The sequence below is a fragment of the Pelophylax lessonae genome (genome assembly GCF_965119305.1).
Source record: "Pelophylax lessonae genome assembly, chromosome: 13".
Lineage (NCBI taxonomy): Eukaryota > Metazoa > Chordata > Amphibia > Anura > Ranidae > Pelophylax > Pelophylax lessonae.
In genome coordinates this window covers 93,324,744-93,347,335 of record NC_138780.1, presented here as the reverse complement: position 1 = coordinate 93,347,335, position 22,592 = coordinate 93,324,744, and the positions used below count along the sequence as shown (strand labels likewise).

At 41.7% G+C, this 22,592-nt stretch overlaps 1 protein-coding gene across 3 annotated transcripts in view; it reads right to left on the bottom strand.

Annotated features, from left to right (window-relative positions):
* GANC (glucosidase alpha, neutral C) overlaps positions 1–22,592 on the bottom strand; it is a 183,876-nt gene that overhangs the window by 93,078 nt on the left and 68,206 nt on the right. For 2 of the 3 annotated variants that reach the window (XM_082242918.1, XM_082242919.1), the window contains exons 14-15: positions 12,718–12,797; positions 2,860–3,003 (exon numbers count right to left, since the gene is read on the bottom strand). In XM_082242918.1, the coding sequence (XP_082099044.1) occupies positions 2,860–3,003; positions 12,718–12,797 (224 nt within the window). The remainder of the gene's footprint in view (positions 1–2,859; positions 3,004–12,717; positions 12,798–22,592) is intronic. The other variant, XM_082242920.1, reaches the window with a different exon arrangement.

The following is a 22,592-nucleotide window of genomic DNA, read 5'->3' as shown; positions in this document are numbered from 1 at the left end:
TTCGAAATTTCGTCATTATAATTTTTTGGGGAATTACTGCAATCAGTTACTATTATGATTCGGAAATTCAGATACATCCAAATCTCCGAAAGAAAATTTACATCCGAAAAACAAAACAAAACACACATGTCTAGAAGCAGTATGTAATCTGACTAGTAAACAAACAGCACCATTTTCCTTTGTTCCATGTCCTATTATTTAAACCTGTATTAAACCCAAAGACAAACATTTAATATATTGCAGCTTACCAATTTTTAGGTGTGATGGCTGTATTAGCTTTCTTTTTTTCATTTGGTGATCTGGCGAGTAAGTCTGTTGTTTTTCAAAAGAACAAGCTCTCTTGCAGATGCAGCAGTTACAGAGATGAGATAACCCATTTACAACTGACAGTGGTTCTTGCAATGATCAGCTTTTATTTATTAATTTATGTAAAACCTTTATACCAAAACGTTGCTGTAACTAATTATAAAGTATTAGCTGGAGTTTGGTTTCAATTTGTTAGTGTATCTAAATCTGATAGTACATCTAACACTCCCCTCCTTCCAGATTAACAATGCTGCTGTCTAAAGGGGCCCCTGTGCTCCTTTTTCCAGAGGGGAGATACTGTAATACAGGAGGTGTTACTGGCCAGAGGGAAAAAAGCCTAAAAAAAAAAACACTAATGCAGCCACCACATCTAGTGATTGCTAAACTAAACTATACTATACTATACAGTATTACATTTTTGGTTTTGGGTTTAATACTGCTTTAACAACTTTAAGACCACCTGCTGCACATTTAATGCGGCAGGCTGGCTCTCCTGCACAAACCGACGTAGCCCTACGTCGGTCGTGCACGTGGTGCTGGGGGGCCATTGCGCGATTGTTGCCAGGCACCCGCGGCCATCGTTCCCCGCTGAGAGACGACGGTCAGCTGTTGTAAACACAGCTGACCGTTCTTCTCTCTGAAATGATCACAGAGCGCCTGTGATTCTTGTATATAGGATCACAGGTCTCTGTGGTCATTTCACAAGCTCATCCACCATACAGTTAGAAAAACACCCCCCCCCCCCACACACACACAGGCTCACACTTAATCGTTTGATCACCCACTAGGTTAACCCCTTCCCTGCTAATATCATTATTACCATAACAGTGCATATTTTTAGCAATGATTACTGTCGTAACGTCACTGGATCCCCAAAAGTGTAAAAAATGTCAGGGGTATGATCTGTCATCCGCAATGTCGCAGTCACGCTAAAAATCGCAGATCGCTTCCATTACTCGTAAAAAAAATAAATAAATAAATAAAAATGACATAAATCTTTCCCCTAGTTTATAGATGCGATACCTTTTGCGCAAACCAATCAAAATACGCTTATTACGATTTTTTTTTTACCAGAAATATGTAGCAGAATACAAATTGGCCTAAGGCCCTGTTCACACTGGGGCGACGCTAGTTCCCGGGGCGACCTCTCGGAGCGGCCGGCACGGACTTCATAACATTGAAGTCTATGCAGGTCGCTCCGGGTCGCCCCAAAGAAGCTCCGGACCCTTTTTCTAAGTCGGAGCGACTTGTGTCGCTCCTATTAGAACGGGTCCATAGCTTCTCTATGGAAGGTGACCTAAGGCGACCTGTCAGGCGACCAGGTCGCCTGACAGGTCGCCCCTGTGTGAACGGGGGCTAAAAGGATGAAAAAAACTGATTGTTATTTTTTGGGAATGTTATATAGTAGAATGTGAAAAATATTGTTTTTTTTTTCAGAATTGTCGCTCTTTTTTTGTTTATAGCACAAAAAATAAAAAACACACAGGTGATCAAACACCACCAAAGGAAAGCTCTATTTGTGGGAAAAAAGGACATCAATTATATTTCGGTACAGTGTCGCATGATTGCGCAAATTTCTGTTAAAATAACGCAGTGCCGAATCACAAAAAAATGGCCTGGTCATTAAAGGGCAAATCCTTGTGGTCCAAAAGAGGTTAATACAGTAAAACCTTGGATTGCGAGCATAATTCGTTCTGGAAACATGCTTGTAATCCAAAGCACTCTTATATCAAAGCAAATTTCCCCATAAGAAATAATGGAAACTCAGATGATTCGTTCCACAAGTCCTTCGGTTTATAGTCTATATACAAAGATTATAGCAATGTGATAGGTTGTGTAACCATAAAATGTCCATCCACAATATGCAGCCTTCCCAAGGGGATTAGAAGCAAAATCTAGCAGAGCTACAGAATATAAGAGAGATGAGAGGAGCCTCTAAGTGTAGCAATATGGTTACATTTAATAAAGGTTCAACATTTAGCAACTCACATGGTTGATGATTAAAAGAGGCACATCTAAGTATGCAGGCATCTGGGGTAAAGCTGTCCACATAGACCATCTTCTGAACCACCAGCTCTCACCACTGTCAGTCTGCAATTGTGACCGGGAAGAATAGCCTGCAGTAGAGTGATCTGAAAGTGAGGCTTTGAATCACTCGTGGAGTGCAGCGGGGAAGGGATGATGAAGATGGCTGTGCAGAAGATGGTCTATGTGGACAGCTTTACCCCGGATGCCTGCATACTTAGATGTGCCTGTTTTAATCATCAACCATGTGAGTTGCTAAATATTGAACCTTCATTAAATGTAACCATATTGCTACACTTTAGAGGCTCCTTTTTTTTTTTTTTTTTTATACATGACGCTACTTGTATATCAAGACATCACTTGTATATCAAGTCAAAATTAATTAAAAAAATTTGCTTGTCTTGCAAAGCGCTCTCAAACCAAGTTACTCTCAAACCAAGGTTTTACTGTACATGTGTCTTTAAGAGTGTTGTATGTTTTGCTGGTTTAATGTTTATCAGTTCCCCTGCTTGGCACTGCCTTGCTTACCTGGTAGAATCCGTAGAGATTATGAAGATCCCTGTGTTCCCATCCCTGGTGGTGTACAGCATCTTTTGGCATGGTCATCTCGGGAGCATCAAACACAGAGGGCTCATTCATGTCATTCCACACAAATAAGATATCTGTTGCATTCTGCAAGACATAGCAGTGTTTATAGATATTGCAATGTTCATTTCTTAAAATGGAGAAGAGAAAAAAGTCATTGCTCAATGCAATTTCTGAAATGGGGGGGGGGGGGGGGGTTGCAAGTGGCAATGGTACCTTTTTCATTTTACTTCAAGTTTTATAACAGAAGATAAATAGAGTAATGACTGAAAAATAGCAACCAAACATAAAGCATTTTATAAGACGGCAAGGTAGCCATTTTGCTAGCTAGAAAAAAAAAATGGAATTGATGGTTCAGGGTTCTGGGTAAGAAAAGAATACCGGTAAAAGGAATGTTATGCTATAAATGTTATAATATGTTAACAGTCACTTGCAGAAATGTCAACTTCTTATTAGTAGTGCCATAAAAAATGGAGATATTTAGCAAAAATGTGTCCATAAACACTGCTGACAGCACTCAGATCCCTTGCACACAATACAAACTCCATAACTGAAATGTAATAAAACATTTTACTTTCAATACTTTTTTATTTAAAGAATTTTAAAAATACAAGTACAAAAATTATCATACAAACGTCGAAGGATGGGTGCGCCCTCAAATCATGGGCCAGCCCGTCTCTGTCAAGTGACATATAAACAGTAAAAATAAAGAGGGTTTGTAGGACTTTAAATGGGGTGCATGTAAACATGCACCTCCATCCCTAAATCTGGAAATAAGAAATGGGGGGGGGGGTGGAAGAAAGAGTAAAAGAACCACTCCTGACAGGCAGAGCCTGCCAAATAAAGCATGGGTGTAGAGCTCACTTATTAGAAATACCCATTTACATCATTCAGAATAAGGCACAACTACACAAATGTGTGCTATTAAAGAACAACTCAGGTATTATCCTTGCTGTACTGAAAAATGGGGTATCATAATGTCATGCAATGTTCCCACAATAAAACATTTTAACCAATTCTGCTCTCACAACCTTATAGAAAAGAGAATTTTTTACATTTCAGCTAGAGGTGCACCAAATGGAAAATTTGGTGCCGAAACCAAAACCAAAAATGCAGGATACACTGGCCCATAAACCAAAACCGAAAATGACAGTTAAAAAAAAAAAAAAATATATATATATATATATATATATATATATATATTATAATAAATATATGGTAAAAGGCGCTGGTAATCTCTAAAGTGCTGTGTATGCATCCATACACAGCACTTTAGAGATTACCAGCGCCTTTTACCATATATTTATTATCTATTTATTGTTATATTAACAATTAAAAGGGCAGCAGGTTCAAATATCTTTTAAATAGGGCTGGGCGCCTTCACAATCTTTTTTAATATATATATATATATATATATATACAGTGGGTACGGAAAGTATTCAGACCCCCTTTAAATTTTTCACTCTTTGTTATATTGCAGCCATTTGCTAAAATCATTTAAGTTCATTCTTCTTCCTCATGAATGTACACATAGCACCCCATATTGACGGAAAAACACAGAATTGTTGACATTGTTGCAGATTTATTAAAAAAGAAAAACTGAAATATCACATGGTCCTAAGTATTCAGACCCTTTGCTGTGACACTCATATATTTAACTCAGGTGCTTTCCATTTCTTCTGATCATCCTTGAGATGGTTCTACACCTTCATTTGAGTCCAGCTGTGTTTGATTATACTGATTGGACTTGATTAGGAAAGCCACACACCTGTCTATATAAGACCTTCCAGATCACAATGCATGTCAGAGCAAATGAGAATCATGAGGTCAAAGGAACTGCCTGAAGAGCTCAGAGACAGAATTGTGGCAAGGCACAGATCTGGCCAAGGTTACAAAAAGATTTCTGCTGCACTTAAGGTTCCTAAGAGCACAGTGGCCTCCATAATCCTCAAATGGAAGACGTTTGGGACGACCAGAACCCTTCCTAGAGCTGGCCGTCCGGCCAAACTGAGCTATCGGGGGAGAAGAGCCTTGGTGAGAGAGGTAAAGAAGAACCCAAAGATCACTGTGGCTGAGCTCCAGAGATGCAGTCAGGAGATGGGAGAAAGTTGTAGAAAGTCAACCATCACTGCAGCCCTCCACCAGTCGGGGCTTTATGGCAGAGTGGCCCGACGGAAGCCTCTCCTCAGTGTAAGACACATGAAAGCCCGCATGGAGTTTGCTAAAAAACACCTGAAGGACTCCAAGATGGTGAGAAATAAGATTCTCTGGTCTGATGAGACCAAAATAGAACTTTTTGGCCTTAATTCTAAGCGGTATGTGTGGAGAAAATCAGGCACTGCTCATCACCTGTCCAATACAGTCCCAACAGTGAAGCATGGTGGTGGCAGCATCATGCTGTGGGGGTGTTTTTCAGCTGCAGGGACAGGACGACTGGTTGCAATCGAGGAAAAGATGAATGCGGCCAAGTACAGGGATATCCTGGACAAAAACCTTCTCCTTGGGGGTGCTCTGGACCTCAGACTGGGCCGAAGGTTTACCTTCCAACAAGACAATGACCCTAAGCACACAGCTAAAATAACAAAGGAGTGGCTTCACAACAACTCCGTGACTGTTCTTGAATGGCCCAGCCAGAGCCCTGACTTAAACCCAATTGAGCATCTCTGGAGAGACCTAAAAATGGCTGTCCACCAACGTTTACCATCCAACCTGACAGAACTGGAGAGGATCTGCAAGGAGGAATGGCAGAGGATCCCCAAATCCAGGTGTGAAAGACTTGTTGCATCTTTCCCAAAAAGACTCCTGGCTGTATTAGATCAAAAGGGGGCTTCTACTAAATACTGAGCAAAGGGTCTGAATACTTAGGACCATGTGATATTTCAGTTTTTCTTTTTTAATAAATCTGCAACAATGTCAACAATTCTGTGTTTTTCTGTCAGTATGGGGTGCTATGTGTACATTCATGAGGAAGAAGAATGAACTTAAATGATTTTAGCAAATGGCTGCAATATAACAAAGAGTGAAAAATTTAAGGGGGTCTGAATACTTTCCGTACCCACTGTATATATTCTATAATTGTTATATTGTAATATATTTATAAATGTGTATTATATTAGATTTTTTAAATATTATTATGAATTTAAATGAATATGAATATGAATTTATTGTCTGCCATTATCGCCACCTTTAAAAAAAACTCAAGAAAAATGCATCCCTATCCCTATGCAATTCTATGAACAGTATGTTTTCACACTGGCCCATTGTTCTTCCTTTGTGGTGTTAAGGCTGCATGCAACCCCTCGGCAAATTATTACACGACAATTGTGGCAGAACCGCACCGCAGTTTTAGGTGTGACTGAAATGAATGGCATCTCAAATGTGCGTTCTACGATTTGTCATGCTCGCATTAAAATCGTGGGCAGAATCGCAGCAAATCTGCCTGCAATTCAAAACGCTGAGGTTGTAAATGCAGCCTAAAAATCTTGCTGCATTTTTGGTCAGTTAAAAAAAAAATGGCACCAAAAATGCAACTCCCCGTTGAAATGCATTGAAAACGCAGCAAGAACGCATCAATAACGTACCGGTGTTATGTTTTTGATGCGGTTTTTGAATCACATGACCTAGGAAAAACATGCATAAGCGTTTTTGGTGCCATTATCGGCATCTTTTTCCTCTATCAGCAAAATGCAGAAAACACATTTTTCGGCCGATATTTTTGGGACCCAGAAATATCAGTGCATCTCTAGTTTCAGCTATGGGCCTAATGATTTGGAAATAGCTTTGATATTACATAATATTGTTATACATTTTTTCTAGGGACAAACAAAGATTTCTTTCTGTGATATTGCATTTCAAATTTATTTTGTTTTATTGGAATCTATAGACAATGTTATGTAACAGATCTAAGAAAAAAATATATTTTTTTCTATTTAGACCAGTGTTAGTAAATGCAATGTAGCAATAAGGTTGTTATTTTGTATTTCTGTGATGTATGGCTAGAATTGTGAACTCCCTAGGCTGTTTACATGTATGGTGGCAGTGTGACCCCTAAAAAGGGTCAGGGAGCCGTCTGGTATTCACAATGCATCCAGCAAGTGGTAATGGACTTTGCTGCAGGATGGCTCCCAAGTTGCAGTCCTCAGACACACCCGCATAGACAGCAACTCGCCTCGAAAAGAAGGGAAGTACAGAATCGAAAGATTATCTAAAAACAGGAACAGCTTGAAGGTCAGGGCAGGCAGTGATCAAGTGTGGTCAGAAACAAGGCAAAGGTCAATAACTGGAGAGACAAAATAGAAAGGTAGTATGGCAGGTTGGGTGGGGACTAGTTATGAAGCTAGCTATATTAATCAGCAGGTGAAACCTATAGCTTCCAGTCCTGTGCAGCAATAAGATAAACCACGTATTTGTAGAACTTTAAGTAACAGATCAGTTTTGCCACTGATCCTTAATAAGCAGCTGCAGCCGACAAGGGTGTCCGGGAGGAGGGCAGCAGGGGAAAAAGAATATGGAAGTATACTCCTACTGTTCTCCCTTCCAAAGGCTGTCGTCAAGTCTGACAATATATGAAAAATGCTTTATAGTTTTGTGGATTGGTTTAGTAAAAATGAAACTCAACGTTTATATAATGGAGGTATTTGAAACCACTTCTGTTAATAATTTAAGTTTTTATTGATGATGGATGGAATGACGTCCCAAAGCAGTGTTAAACATGAGGGGTGGGAAAACAGCAGAAAAAAATTCCCAAGGCTAACCATAGCCAACCAGGTAATATGGAGCTCACCAAAAACAAATGGAGCTCATCTGAAAAAAAAAAACAATACACCCTCAAAGAGAACCAGGTCCTCTAAACAGCAGCCTGCAAAAACTTGTAGCCAAAAGGAGCATCCGCAGATGCTAACACATCCACTTTATAAAACTTTGTAAAGTATGCACAGACGACCCAATGGCTGCAAACCTGCATCACTGATGTCTGACAAAGGAAAGCCCAGGAGGCACAAAGCGCCCAAGTAGAGTGTCTGCTAACAGGGAAAGGAGGAACCTGACCCCTAAATGAATAGGCCTGAATCACTGTCTGTCTGATCCACCTGGAAATGGTCACAGCAGAAACAGTCCAACCGTGAGTATAAATAGTGAGTCTAACTTCCTAAAAGACTCGGTAGCTGCCAGGTACACCCTGATTGCCCGAACCACATCCAGGGAATGCAGAGCAATTTCCTTAGGATGTTTAGGCCTGGGACATAGGAAAGGCAACACAATGTCTTCATTCAAATAGAAATCAGAGACGACCTTTCGAAGGAACAACAGACAGGGACGAAGAACCAGCTTAGCTCTGCACACCAACAGGTAAGGTGAACAACAAGACAACGCCGCCAGCTCCAACACCCTGCACGCAGAAGTAATAGCCACCAAAAAGGCCACCTTCTGGGACAACGTAAGCAGGGGAACCTCCCAATATTTTCGAAAGGAGATTCCTGGATAACTGACCACACCAATTTGAGGACCAACATCGCTAATAGAGACCGCACTGGAGGAACCAAGTGTCGAGCTCCCTGGATAAAGTACATACCAAGGAAAGTATGGCCAATGGACATTGAAAGAAAACCGCCAAAGCCAAAACCTGGCCCCTGATGGTACTCAAGGCCAGGTTCTGCTCAACACCCCGTTTGAGGAAAGCCAAGAACCGAGGAGCATCAAAAAGGAGAGAGGGAGAACCCAAAAAGACTCACACCACGCAATGTACGTCTTCCAAATACGATGGTAGATCTTCCTAGGGGTAAATTTTCTAACCTTTAACAGCATAGGAATCACAAATTCAGACAAACCTCTACCTTTCAGCACCTGGTTTTCAATAGGCACGCTGTTAAAAACCAGTGACTGTAAAGCAGGATGGAAGATCGGTCATTGAGACAGCAGATCTTCCCTGAGAGGAAGTCTCCAAGGAGCTTCGGCAACCATCTGGACCAGACTGGTGTACCAAGACCAACGAGGACAGTCTAGAGCCACCAGAAAGACCGGAATCCCTTGCTGCCTTGATCCTGCACAGGAATCTTGGCAGAAGTTTGAGAGGGTAAAGGCATAAATCAGACAATACTGACACCAAGGAGCCACTAATGTGTCTGCGGCATCGGCCAGAGAATCCCGAGACTATGCCACAAACCTCTGTACCTTCCATGGAATGTGTACAGCAGAGAGGGCTGGAAAGATCATTCTGCACACCTTAGAATGCCAGCTACTTCCCGATCCATCAGGACACTCCTTGTGCCCCTATGGTGATTGACATAGGCCACGGGCGTGGCATTTTCCAATTGAATTAATACCGGGCACCCCTGAAGATGATTTGTCCAATGATCCAGAAAAAAGTCTGATTGCTTGGAGTTCCAGTACATTGATCAGCAGTCTGGACTCTTCCTGAGCCCAAACCCCCCAAGCACAAGCTGTGCCGAGGATGCCTCCCTACCTGGACACACTGGCATCCATGGTGACAAACGCCCAGTACAGGGGGAGAACGATTTCCCTGTCAAAGTGCCGGAGAACAAAGCCACCTCTAGAGACTGTGGATTCTTTTTCTATTTCACCAGAATCTCCTTTTGCAGAGATCTCGTGTGGGACTGTGCAAACGGAACCGCCTCAATGGTAGACACCATCAGGCCCAGCACCCGCATGCAAGCCCGGAGGGATGACCATCTGCTGGACAGCAGAACCTGAATTTGCTCCTACAATTTCTGGACTTTTTCCAGAGGAAGCAACACGCTGGCCGAAACCACCCAGATAGTCCAGTTTTGTGGACGGAACCAGAGCAGACTTCTGAAGGTTCAGCATCCAACCGAACTCCCTCAGAGATCCTAGAATAATCTCCAAGGTGTCCATCAGAGCAGTTGGAGACTTTGCTTGCAGAAGCCAATCATCCAGGTACCCAAGTACCGCAATCCCCTGCTAACGCAACAATGCTAGCACCGGGGCCTACACCTTGTGAAAACCTGAGGAGCGGAGGTGAGACCAAAGATTAACGCCACAAACTGACAATGCTCCTCGCCCACGGCAAAGCGGAGGAAGCGCTGGTGACCGGCACATATTGGAATGTGAAGGTAGGCATCCTTAAAGTCGATATAAGCGAGAAAATCCCCCAGATGCAGGGATGCCACTACCGTGTGAATGGACTCCATTCTGAACTTCGTTACCTGCACAGACCAGTTTAGCACCTTTGAGGTCCAGAATTGGATGTACCTTGCCTTCCTTCCAGGGAACCGTAAACCTGTATGAGTAAAACCCCTGAAAACATTCCGAAGCCAGAAACGGGACAATCACCGCATGAAGTAACAAGTCTTGCACTGCCTCAAAGTGACCCCGTAAGTGATCTGGGCAAAAGGGCAGGTTGGAAGGGAAGAACTTTTCCGGCGGAAAAGACTGAAACTCGATCTTGTAGCCCGGACCGAATTACTTCTTGGACCCACTTGACTTGTACCAGAGAGGTGCACGGATCCGGAAATCAGCGAAGACGTCCCACCACCCCAGATACCTGTGAGGGCGTCCCTTCATACAGAGGAAGCCTTGTCCGCAGATCTGGGAGAGATCCTCCTGACTTGCCAGACCAGGTCCTCTTGGAACCTTTGGGGGAGGCCCTGAAGGACTTTTATCCCTTGAGAGACAAAAAAGGAAAAAATAAATTACAAAGACGAAAAAAAAATCCATTTAAAAGGAAAAAAAAATTGCCAGGACCAGAGATCCCAGCAAGGAACTAGGTCTCCTGACTAGGCAGAAAAAACTGAGTGCCTATACCTTAGTGTGGGTGTATACCCCCTGGGACTGCCCATAGGCGTAGTCAAGCTTTTTCCTGCCTAGTGTCCTTCTCTTGTAGGGGGCAGTAAAACCCCATGGTTAAGAAGAATCAGGAGCGGCGTTCGTCAATGAACGAAAGACAAATCTCTATAATTGAGCCACAGACAGCAGTGAAAATCGGACAGAGGTTCTTAATATTTCCCACTCAATCTAAAGCTATAGAAGAAAAAAGTTTTGGTTGGAGACACACTCTAAATAAAGTAAAGCTGGCCATACACTGATTCAAATCTGTTCAGGTCAGCAGAGACCAGACAAATTTCAATTGATGTGTGGCGGTCCCCACATGTTGGAAAACTTTTCTTAATCTGCGGCTGCAGCCAATTGCCTGGGGCTGCTGATCAGTCTAATCTGACAGCTCCGGGTGCCGCTGTCAGAATACAATGCCCTGGCAGGGGAATTTCTCAATCCTGCTGGGTCAACCAAAAAAAAAAAAAAGTGTATGGCCAGATTTAAAGGCTAAGTTCACGAAAACGAAAAACAAATGCACGTTTTTTTTTTTGCAGGTGAAAAAAATGAGCATTTATTATATTTTAATAATATTTTAATTTATATAAGGAGCCTGCAAGGCATTGAGCTCGTGATCAGTAGATCGCAGGTATTAACCTCCTACAGACTCTAAGGATAGCTGTCTGCCCATACATTCCATATGGGCAGGCAGTTACTTGTGAGAAGAAATATTAGTGTTTGATCACCTTTTCATTTTCTTTGAAAAGGTAAATATGCGTTTTAAGCACAAACTGCTAAATGATCCAAACAATACCTATGTCAAAACATTGCATCTGAGTATGGACAACAGATGACTGCAACAGACTTAATAGCCAATGGCCCCCGCTGCTCTGGGCCTTTAAATGAGGTAGAAAGTCAAGAGAGCCGCTGCTATCATGCACATCGCTGGATTGAGATCCTGGTCAGTTATGTATAAGGGGTGGGCTGAGGGGGAGCTGCATTCATTTTAGCTAAATAAAAAAAAACCTTCAACCTTTAGAACCAATTTAAATGCTGCTTGGTCAGAGAGACTGAATAAATGGAAATATTGTTCCTAATAGCAACCACTTGCCGACCGCCAGCAGTACATATACTGTGGCAAGTTGGCTCTTTTGCGTGAAACTATGTACCTGTGGGAGCGCGCGCACGCTGAGTGGCCGGATAGGGAGCCAATCAGCGGGTCCAGCGGACGTGATGTATGTCGGCCAACTGCGATTGCTCCCCAGAGAGACAGAACGGTGGGCTGCGGATGTAAACAAGGCAGATCGCCATTCTGTCAGAGATGAACACAGTGATCTTGTGTTCCTGCTATTTATGAACACGGATCTCTGTGTTCATCTAGTGATTCCATTCCCTACACCGTTAGAAAGCATTCCCTAGGGACACACGTAACCCTTTGATCGCCCCCGGTGTCAACTCCTTCCCTGACAGTGTCATTAGTACAGTAACAGTGCATATTTTTAGCACCGATTACTGTAGTAATGTCACTGGTCCCCTCAAAGTGTCAAAAGTGTCAGTTATTAGGTGTCCGATCTGTCCGCTGCAATGTCCCACTAAAAATCGCTGATCGCCGCCATTACTAGTAAAAACAAATGCCATAAATCTGTCTCCTAGTTTATAGACGCGATAACTTTTGCGCAAACCAATCAATATACACTTATTGGGATAATTTGTTTATCAAAAATATGTAGCAGAATACATATTGGCCTAAAATGATGAAAAACGTAGGTTTTTTTAATTTTTTTATTGGATGTGTTTTTTAGCAGAAAGTTAATAATATTGTTTTTTTTTTTTTTAAATTGTCGCTCTTTTTTTGTTTATAGCGCAAAAAAATAAAAAAACACAGAGGTGAATAAATACCAGCAAAAGAAAGCTCTATCTGTGAAAGAAAAGGACATCAATTTTATCTAGGTACAGCGTTGCCTGGCCTGGTCATTAAGGGGGTAAAACCTTACGGTCCAGAAGTGGTTAACTTACTTTGTATTTATCAAGTGAAAACTGAGACGAATACCACTCTCGTGCAGCAGGATTTGTAAAGTCTATGTAGCTGGAGACACCTGAGAACAGACAAAACAAATTAGTGGGTGATTCCCAGGCTATGTACATGGCATTCCACATGACGTGCTGTTTTTTAAAATTTCCTGACATTGCTAAACAACATTATACAGTAGATGGAGTTTTCATATGCTAAGCTGACAAAAGAATAAAGTATACTGTATGTAAACCCAATCACCAAAACCTTGTATAATATACATGTTGATGTAACTTCAAAAGTTGTTTTTAATTTTTTTTTTTTTTATTGAAAATTGAAAAAAAAAAAAGTGTAGTTTTATTGTAGTTTATTGTCATCAAGTTCCTTGCTCAGGTACTTACTATAAAAGCATGACAATGCTCTTTTCTTGTCTCCCAAACTGTCACCCTCAAACAAAGCATGTACTGTTTTAGATCAGTAGTTACCTATGGAAATGATACCGGTTTATTGATACATAATAAAGTGCTGCGCCATTACGAAAATGTGCATCAAATATAAGTCAAGTGGAGTAAAATAAAACAAAAATTCTTGCAAATACAACATGTGAATCAATAAACAATTTTAAATAAACAATATAGACGATATTTAATCAAATATAAAAAATAAGGCCAAACAATGAATACATAAAAATATGCAATCGGTTAATAATGCATGGATGTAAATATCAAAAAATTCTCAACTCCATTAAATCCAAAAGTGCATTGTGCATACATAAATGGAATACTTGTGATCACAAAATTATAATTAAATACAGTATTATGCAAACGTTTTAGACAGGTGTAAAGAAATGCTGTTAAGTAAGAATGGTATTAAAAAAAATATATATTTTAATTGTTTATTAATAATAATTTGCAAAATGCAAAGCAAGCAAACAGAAGAAAAATCGAAATCAAATCAATATTTGGTGTGACTATCAAACCAGCATCAATTCTTACACTTGCACACTTTGTACACCTGCACAAAGGCAGGGATTTTGGAGGATTAGAGTCAGGTGTATGATTAATCATTGTTCCAAGAAGCCGTTAATGATCATCAACTGCATATGTGGGCTAAAACACAGTCATTAACTGAAACAGAAACAGCTGTGTAAGAGGCTTAAAACTGGATGAGGAACAGCCAAAGTCTGCAACTAAGGTGGGGTTGAGGAAGACAGTTTCATGTCATATTTCATAAATCATGGCAAGAGTGAGCCCAGCAACAAGATTCAAGGTTATACTGCATCAGCAAGGTCTCTCCTAGGCAAAGATTTTAAATCAAACTGTGGTTTCAAGTGCTGTTCAAGCACTTTTGAAGAAGCACAAAGAAACAGGCAACGCTGAGGACCGTAGACACAGTGGTCGGCCAGGGAACCTGAATGTAGTAGATAAAAGACTCATCAGGCTTACTTCCCTTCAACATCGTAAATGCCCAGCAGTGCCATCAGCACAGAACTGACGGAAACCAGTGGGACGGACACCCATCTACTGTCCAGAGAGGACTGGCCAGAAGTGGTCTTCATTTTGCGGGCAAGAAGATATATCTCTGACATGTAAACAAGGCTAAGTGATGCAACTATGCAATAAAACATTGGAACTAGGGTGCAGAAAAATGGCAGCAAGTTCTCTGGACTAATGAGTCAAAATTTTTTGTTGATATTTGGCTGTAGCAGGAGGCAGTTGTTTGTTTACTGAATGGTTGGAGAGTGGTACAACAATGAGGCCCCGTTCACATAGGGGTGACGCTACTTCACACCGCGACCTCCGAGGTCTATGGCGGTCGCCTCCTGGTCGCCCCAAAGAAGCTCCGTACCCTTTTTCTAGGTCGGACCGACTTGTGTCTCTCCTATTAGAACGGGTCCGCAGCTTCCCTATGGGAGGCAACCTGCGGCGACCTGTGAGGCGACCAGGTCGCCTCACAGGTCGCCCTAGTGTGAACCGGGACTTAGTGTCTGCAGGCAACAGTGAGGCATGGTGGAGGTTCCTTGCATGTTTGGGGCTGCATTTCTGCAAATGAAGTTGGAGATTTGGTCAGGATCAATTATGTCCTCAATGCTGAGAAATACAGGCAGATCCATCATGCCACACCATCAGGGAAGCGTGTGATTGGCCCCAAATTTATTCTGCAACAGGACAATGACCCCAAACACACAGCCAATGTAATTAAAACTATCTTCAGTGTAAAGAAAGAGCCCTTATCTCAGCATTATCAAGTCTGTCTGGAATTAAATGAAGAGGCAGAAGGATTTGAGGGAGCCCACATCCACAGAAGATCTGTGGTTAGTTCTCAAATATGTTTGGAACAACCTACCTGCCGAGTTCCTTTAAAAACTGTGTGCTTGGCTGCCTGGAATGGATGAATAAATAAGTTTGACTCTCTCTGGGAGCCCTAGTCTACTTGGATTGTGGATTGATACTGTAACACACAATGTATATCTACCCTGTTTCCCTGAAAATAAGCCCTACCCTGAAAATAAGACCTAGCAATATTTTCGGGAATGTCTGCAATAAAAGCCCTACCCTGAAAATAAGCCCTAGTTAAAGTTGTTGTAAAAACATGAAATCTATTTTGTAAAAAGATTATACAATGTGCAGTGTGTCTCCTTTTTGTAACTTTATTGTGGCAAATACCTTATTTACAGCGCTGCTGGGCGCTCACGTGACCCGCCGGAGATCTTCTCCTCTCCTCCCGGCTGGGGTCAGCTGCCACTCCCTCTTCAGTGCTCAGAGCGGGGAAAAAGAGCTTCGGCGGGTCACGTGAGCACCCAGCAGTGCGGTAAATAAGGTATTTGCCACAATAAAGTTACAAAAAGGAGACACACTACTGCACATTATATAATCTTTTTACAAAACCGATACATCATTTTACGATACGTTAACCATTGTTTATTTTTGGGATTACAGAATGTCATAATGCTGACTCCTGAGCTGATAGGGGGAGAGAGGGAGAGAAGACAGAGGACACAGGAACTTTTTTAAAAAACATTTTATTGTTTTATTCCAGGTGTTTTAGAACACAGAGAGGGGTAAATAAATAAATAAGACATCCCCTGAAAATAAGCCCTAGTGTGTTTTTTGTAGCCAAAATTATTATAAGACCCGGTCTTATTTTCGGGAAAACACGGTAAACTGTTATGGATCATATGGTAATATAGGACTTGGTAAACTGTGGTACAGACTGCTGTGCCAATCTCTGTATTTCTCTCTGCTATTAATGTTCCACTATTACCATCATTTTTTATGTATCTGCCTAGGGCGGTTTGTTTGTATCTTGCCTAAAACCCAATAAAGAGTTAATGACAAAAAAAACTGTGTGCAAATGTACCTAGAAGAATTGATGCTGTTTTGAATGCAAAAGGTGGTCATAATAATAATTAACACTTCTAATTCTGAAAGCATTCTTAATTTACAGTATTATTTTCATACCTTTTCCCGGGTCCCATGCCAGGGATTCTGGCTCCTTCCCCTTGACCAGTGCCCCCAATAGCAAGCCGCTTACTATGAGGCACTGGTGCATGCTCGCTCCCGAGTTCTGATCTATGCGTCCATAATACACAAAGAGCCACAGCTCAACCCTGCCCCTTGCTCTCTCCTCATTGGCTCACTGGGTGTGATTGACAATGTCTCAGCCAATGAAGAGAGAGGGACCTCCTGTGCACATCACTGGATCGAGAGGGGATTAGGTGAGTTTTAGGAAGGTTGTGAGGGGAGCAGCAAATGGAAGGTTTTTACCTTCAGCATAGAATGCATGAAGGTAAAAAAAAAACTTCAGCCTTTACAACCACTTTAAAATGATATAAGGCCTTATTACAGCATCTTCCCTTCAAGCTGGGAACAGCTCCTGCAGGATGTTAATCATCTCCAATCTTCCCTTTCCATAATGTCTTCTCACAGAAGAATGAGAATATTTTGATATTTACACCTTTGCATTATTAATTGATTAAACGCAGCATATGTATTCATTCATTTGTTTCACTTATTTATTTTATATTATTTAATATTGATATTTATTGTATTGATGATTTAGTTACATCTTGTACAGTGCCGTGCAAAAGTATTCGCCCCCCTTGAACTTTTCTACCTTTTGCCACATTTCAGGCATCAAACATAAAGATATAAAACTGTAATTTTTTTGTGAAGAATCAACAACAAGTGGGACGCAATTGTGAAGTGGAACAAAATTTATTGGATATTTCAAACTTTTTTAACAAATAAAAAACTGAAAAATTGGGCAAAATGATTCAACCCCCTTAAGTTAATACTTTGTTGCGCCACCTTTTGCTGCGATTACAGCTGTAAGTCGCTTGGGGTATGTCTCTATCAGTTTTGCACATCAAGAGACTGAAATTTTTGCCCATTTCTCCTTTCAAAACAGCTCGAGCTCAGTGAGGTTGGATGGAGAGCGTTTGTGAACAGCAGTTTTCAGTTCTTTCCACAGATTCTCGATTGGATTCAGGTCTGGACTTTGACTTGGCCATTCTAACATCTGGATATGTTTATTTGTGAACCATTCCATTGTAGATTTTGCTTTATGTTTTGGATCATTGTCTTGTTGGAAGACAAATCTCCGTCCCAGTCTCAGGTCTTTTGCAGACTCCAACAGGTTTTCTTCCAGAATGGTCCTGTATTTGGCTCCATCCATCTTCCCATCAATTTTAACCATCTTCCCTGTCCCTGATGAAGAAAAGCAGGCCCAAACCATGATGCTGCCACCACCATGTTTGACAGTGGGGATGGTGTGTTCAGGGTGATGAGCTGTGTTGCTTTTTCGCCAAACATAATGTTTTGCATTGTTGCCAAAAAGTTCGATTTTGGTTTCATCTGACCAGAGCACCTTCTTCCACATGTTTGGTGTGTCTCCCAGGTGGCTTGTGGCAAAATTTAAACAACACTTTTTATGGATATCTTTAAGAAATGGCTTTCTTCTTGCCACTCTTCCATAAAGGCCAGATTTGTGCAGTATACGACTGATTGTTGTCCTATGGACAGAGTCTCCCACCTCAGCTGTAGATCTCTGCAGTTCATCCAGAGTGATCATGGGCCTCTTGGCTGCATCTCTGATCAGTCTTCTCCTTGTATGAGCTGAAAGTTTAGAGGGACGGCCAGGTCTTCATAGATTTGCAGTGGTCTGATACTCCTTCCATTTCAATATTATCGCTTGCACAGTGCTCCTTGGGATGTTTAAAGCTTGGGAAATCTTTTTGTATCCAAATCCGGCTTTAAACTTCTCCACAACAGTATCTCGGACCTGCCTGGTGTGTTCCTTGTTCTTCATGATGCTCTCTGCGCATTAAACGGACCTCTGAGACTATCACAGTGCAGGTGCATTTATACGGAGACTTGATTACACACAGGTGGATTCTATTTATCATCATTAGTCATTTAGATCAACATTGGATCATTCAGAGATCCTCACTGAACTTCTGGAGAGAGTTTGCTGCACTGAAAGTAAAGAGGCTGAATAATTTTGCACGCCCAATTTTTCAGTTTTTTATTTGTTAACAAAGTATGAAATATCCAATAAATTTCGTTCCACTTCATGATTGTGTCCCACTTGTTGATTCTTCACAAAAAAATTACAGTTTTATATCTTCATGTTTGAAGCCTGAAATGTGGCAAAAGGTCGCAAAGTTCAAGGGGGCCGAATACTTTCGCAAGGCACTGTATTTGCTGGCATTTTTGTTTTATGTTACTACAACTTAGGTTTTACATGACTGAAGATGCACACTTTAGCAATAGCAGAGCACATTATTATATGCACATTACCTGGATGATTTATATAATTGTGGTGCTAGCAATTTATTTCTATAGAGGTGAGATCGGTGCAAAAGTATTATTAAAGTAGACTTCTAGGCTAGAACTAAACATACTTAAAATGGTTCCCACCCCATCTTCTAACACCTCTACCAACTACCCTGTAGAAGGAAAATCCATATACTCACCTATTCTTAGGGTGATCTGGTCCAATCACGTGATCGGCTCCCAGCAGCAGGCCTCAGTGTAGGGGAGGGACGGCTGACAACGGATGTACCATAGTAAGTTTTAGGGTGATGTCATCCTTCATGCATTCCATCTGCTGTCGGCACTCTCTCCTCTTCCCTGAAGCTGGCTGCTGGGGAGACCACATGACCAGACTGGTGAGCTCTGAGAAAAGGCAAGTATGTGCACCTTATCTTTACTGGGTGGTTAGTAGGTGTTAGAAGGGGGGTGGGAGCAGTTTTAGGCTTAGATAGTTCTAGCCTTCAATTCCAGAAAAAATGTATGTATTTAGTAATGATTGTATTGGTTTTATATCCTGAACAGATTAGGGGGTATAAAAATGTATCTTGCAATGTATGTGTTAAGCTCATCTCACAATAAGTGTTAAGGTAGGTGGTACTGTATATCTAATTCATTAAGCAGTGAATTTAAAGGGTAACTCCAGTTTTATGGGGGGAAAAAAATTGCAAATAAAGAAAAAACAATATAGCGTATACAATTGCGACACAAATCATATTGTAATATGCTGACTTCCATCATCCAATTGTGTTTTTTTACTTTTTTTTTCACCATATTCCCTAAACAAATGGAAATTTGCTTGCAAAGTAAGCAGCCTGTTTGCCTTTAGTAAATCAACCCCAGTGTGTGATCTACTTTTTTGTTTTCATTTTGATGTTGTCAAGACTGGAGAGGAGCCTAAATATGCACATTGTGAAGGTCTGTTTTTTTTTTTTTTTCTGAGCCAACCTGAAGCAGTTGTTGTTAATATATACTATACGTAGGAAGAAACAAAATGCCATGCAGCCATTTGTCATTACAGCATGGGTATTTACAGTGCCTTGAAAAAGTATTCATGCCCTCATGTCATGTTACAACCAAAAACCTAAATGTATTTTATTGGGGTTTTATATGATAGACCAACACAAAGTGGCACATAATTGTAAAGTGGAAGGAAAATGATAAATGGTTTTCAAAATTATTTAGAAATAAATATCTGAAAAGTGTGGCATTCATTTGTATTCAGCCCCCATGAGTCAATGCTTCGTAGAACCATCTTTCACTGTAATTACAGCTGCAAGTCTTTTTATGTTTGTCTTAGGGATGCACCAATCCGACTTTTTTGGACCCGATACCAATACCGATATCTGGCGTTGTGAAATCGTCAATACCGATACCGGAACCGATCCGGAGCTACACACAAAGCATGCGGCTGCAGTACAGAACAAAGCCGCTGCTTCATGTGTACGGTTCCTCCATTCACAGGCGGAGTGCATCTGATATCACTCCGCCTGTGAGCCGGTCCTATACAGGAAGTATACTGCACCTAGTAAGGGATGACTGAGCCATTACCAAGCAAAAACCGGTTCGGCCAGTGGATCGGTCAATGTTACCGATCCCCCGATCCATCTAAAATGGCCATATCGGCGCCGATATCCGATCCGAATATCGAATCAGTGCATCCCTAGTTTGTCTCTACCAGCTTTGCACATCTAGAGAGTGAAATGTTTGCCCATTTCTCAAGCTCTATCAGATGGGATGGAGAGCATCTGTGAACAGCAAATTTCAAGTCTTGCCACAGATTCTCAATAGGATTTAGGTTTGGACTTTGACTGGGCCATTCTATCACCTGAATATGCTTTGATCTTTTCTAAACCATTCCATTGTAGCTCTGGCTGTATGTTCAGGGTCGTTGTCCTGCTGGGAGGGGAACCTCCACCCCAGTCTCAAGTCTTTTGCAGACTCTAACAGGTTTTCTTCCAAGAATGCCCTGTATTTGGCTCCATCCACCTTTTCATCAACTCCGACCAACTTCCCTGTCCCTGCTTAAGAAAAGCATTCCTACAACATGATGCTGCCACCACCATGTTTCATGGTGGGGATGGTGTGTTCAGGGTGATTTGCAGTTTTCGTTTTACACATAGCATTTTGCTTTTAGGCCAAAAAGTTCAATTTTGGTCTCATCTGACCGGAGCACCTTCTTCCACATGTTTGATGTGTCCCCACATGGCTTCTTACAAAATGCAAATGGGACTTCTTATGGCTTTCTTTCAACAATGGCTTTTCTCTTGACACTCTTCCAAAAAGGCCAGATTTTTGGAGTGAATAACTAATAGTTGTCCAATGGACAGATTCTCTCACCTGAGCTATGGGTCTCGACAGCTCCTCCAGAGTTACCACAGGCCTATTGCCTGCTTCTCTGATTAATGCTCTTCTTGCCCCGCCTGTCAGTATATGTGGACAGCCATGTCTTGGTAGGTTTGCAGTTGTGCCATACTCTTTCCATTTTTTCATTTTCATCTTTCCATTGATGGATTGAAAGGTGCTTCGTGAGATGTTCAAAGCTTGGAATATTTTTTTTATAACCTAACTCTGCTTTAAACTTCTCCACAACTTTATATTGGCCTGTCTGGTGTGTTCCTTGGCCCTTTTGGTGCTGTTTGTTCCCTAAGGTTCTCTAACAAAACTCTGGGGGCTTCACAGAACAGCTCTATTTATACTGAGATTAAATTACACACAGGTGGACTCTATTTACTAATAAGATGACTTCTGAAGGCAACTGGTTCTACTAGAATTTAGTTAGGGGTATCAAAGTAAAGGGGGCTGAATACAAATGCATGCCATACTTTTCAAACATTTATCTGTAAAAAAAAATTTAAATCATTTATCATTTTTCTTTCACTTCACAATTATGTGCTATATTGTGCTGGTCTATCACATAAAATCCCAATAAAATACATTTACCGTATATACTCGAGTATAAGCCGAGTTTTTCAGCACATTTGTTTGTGCTGAAAACGTCCCCCTCGGCTTATACTCGAGTCAACAAAAAAAAAAGTTCCAGGCCGCTCCGACGTGTTTAAGATTTAAAAATGGCCGCGCCCGGCGTATACATGTCACCGCGCATGCGCTGCCACCGCTCGGGACAGGCCGGGAATAGCCGAACGTATACCAGCTTTCCCGAGCTGCGGCGGCGCGTGCGCAATGACGTGTCGGCGCCGGGCGGCGCCATTTTTAAAATGGAGGCGCCTCTGGAACAGGTAACTGAAACACAGCCGCACTAGTATGCCGCAACCCCGCATCCTCTTGCACCATGCTTGCCACCCTGAATTCTCCTGTACATGCCAGCCACACTGCATTCTCCTGTACCATGCTTGCCACCCTGAATTTTCCTGTACCATGCCAGCCACACTGCATTCTCCTGTACCATGCCAGCCACACTGCATTCTCCTGTACCATGCCAGCCACCCTGCATTCTCCTGTACCATGCCAGCCACCCTGCATTCTCCTGTACCATGCCAGCCACCCTGCATTCTCCTGTACCATGCCTTCCAACCTGCATTCTCCTGTACCATGCCTGCCACCCTGCATTCTCCTGTACCATGCCTGTCACCCTGCATTCTCCTGTACCATGCCAGCCACCCTGCATTCTCCTGTACCATGCCTGCCACCCTGCATTCTCCTGTACCATGCCCGCCACCCTGCATTCTCACCCTAGGCTTATACTCGAGTCAATCATTTTTCCCATCTTTTTGTGGTAAAAGTAGGGGCCTCGGCTTATACTCGGGTTGGCTTTTACTCGAGTATATACGGTACATTTTTGGTTGTAAAATGACAAAATGTGGAACATTTCAAGGGGTATGAATACTTTTTCAAGGCACTGTATATGGTATCCAATGCAGTCATAGCTGGAGTGCATGCATGTAGATAGGAAGAGGTTGAAAATAGGCAGTAGTAGTTTAGAAATTATGGGAAAACATATATCCTATTTTATATCTAAAAATAGCAACTGGTCTCAACACTCCAGAAATAGCAGCTACTGCATCTATTACAGTACATGATAGAATAGTTGGACGTTACATTGTGGG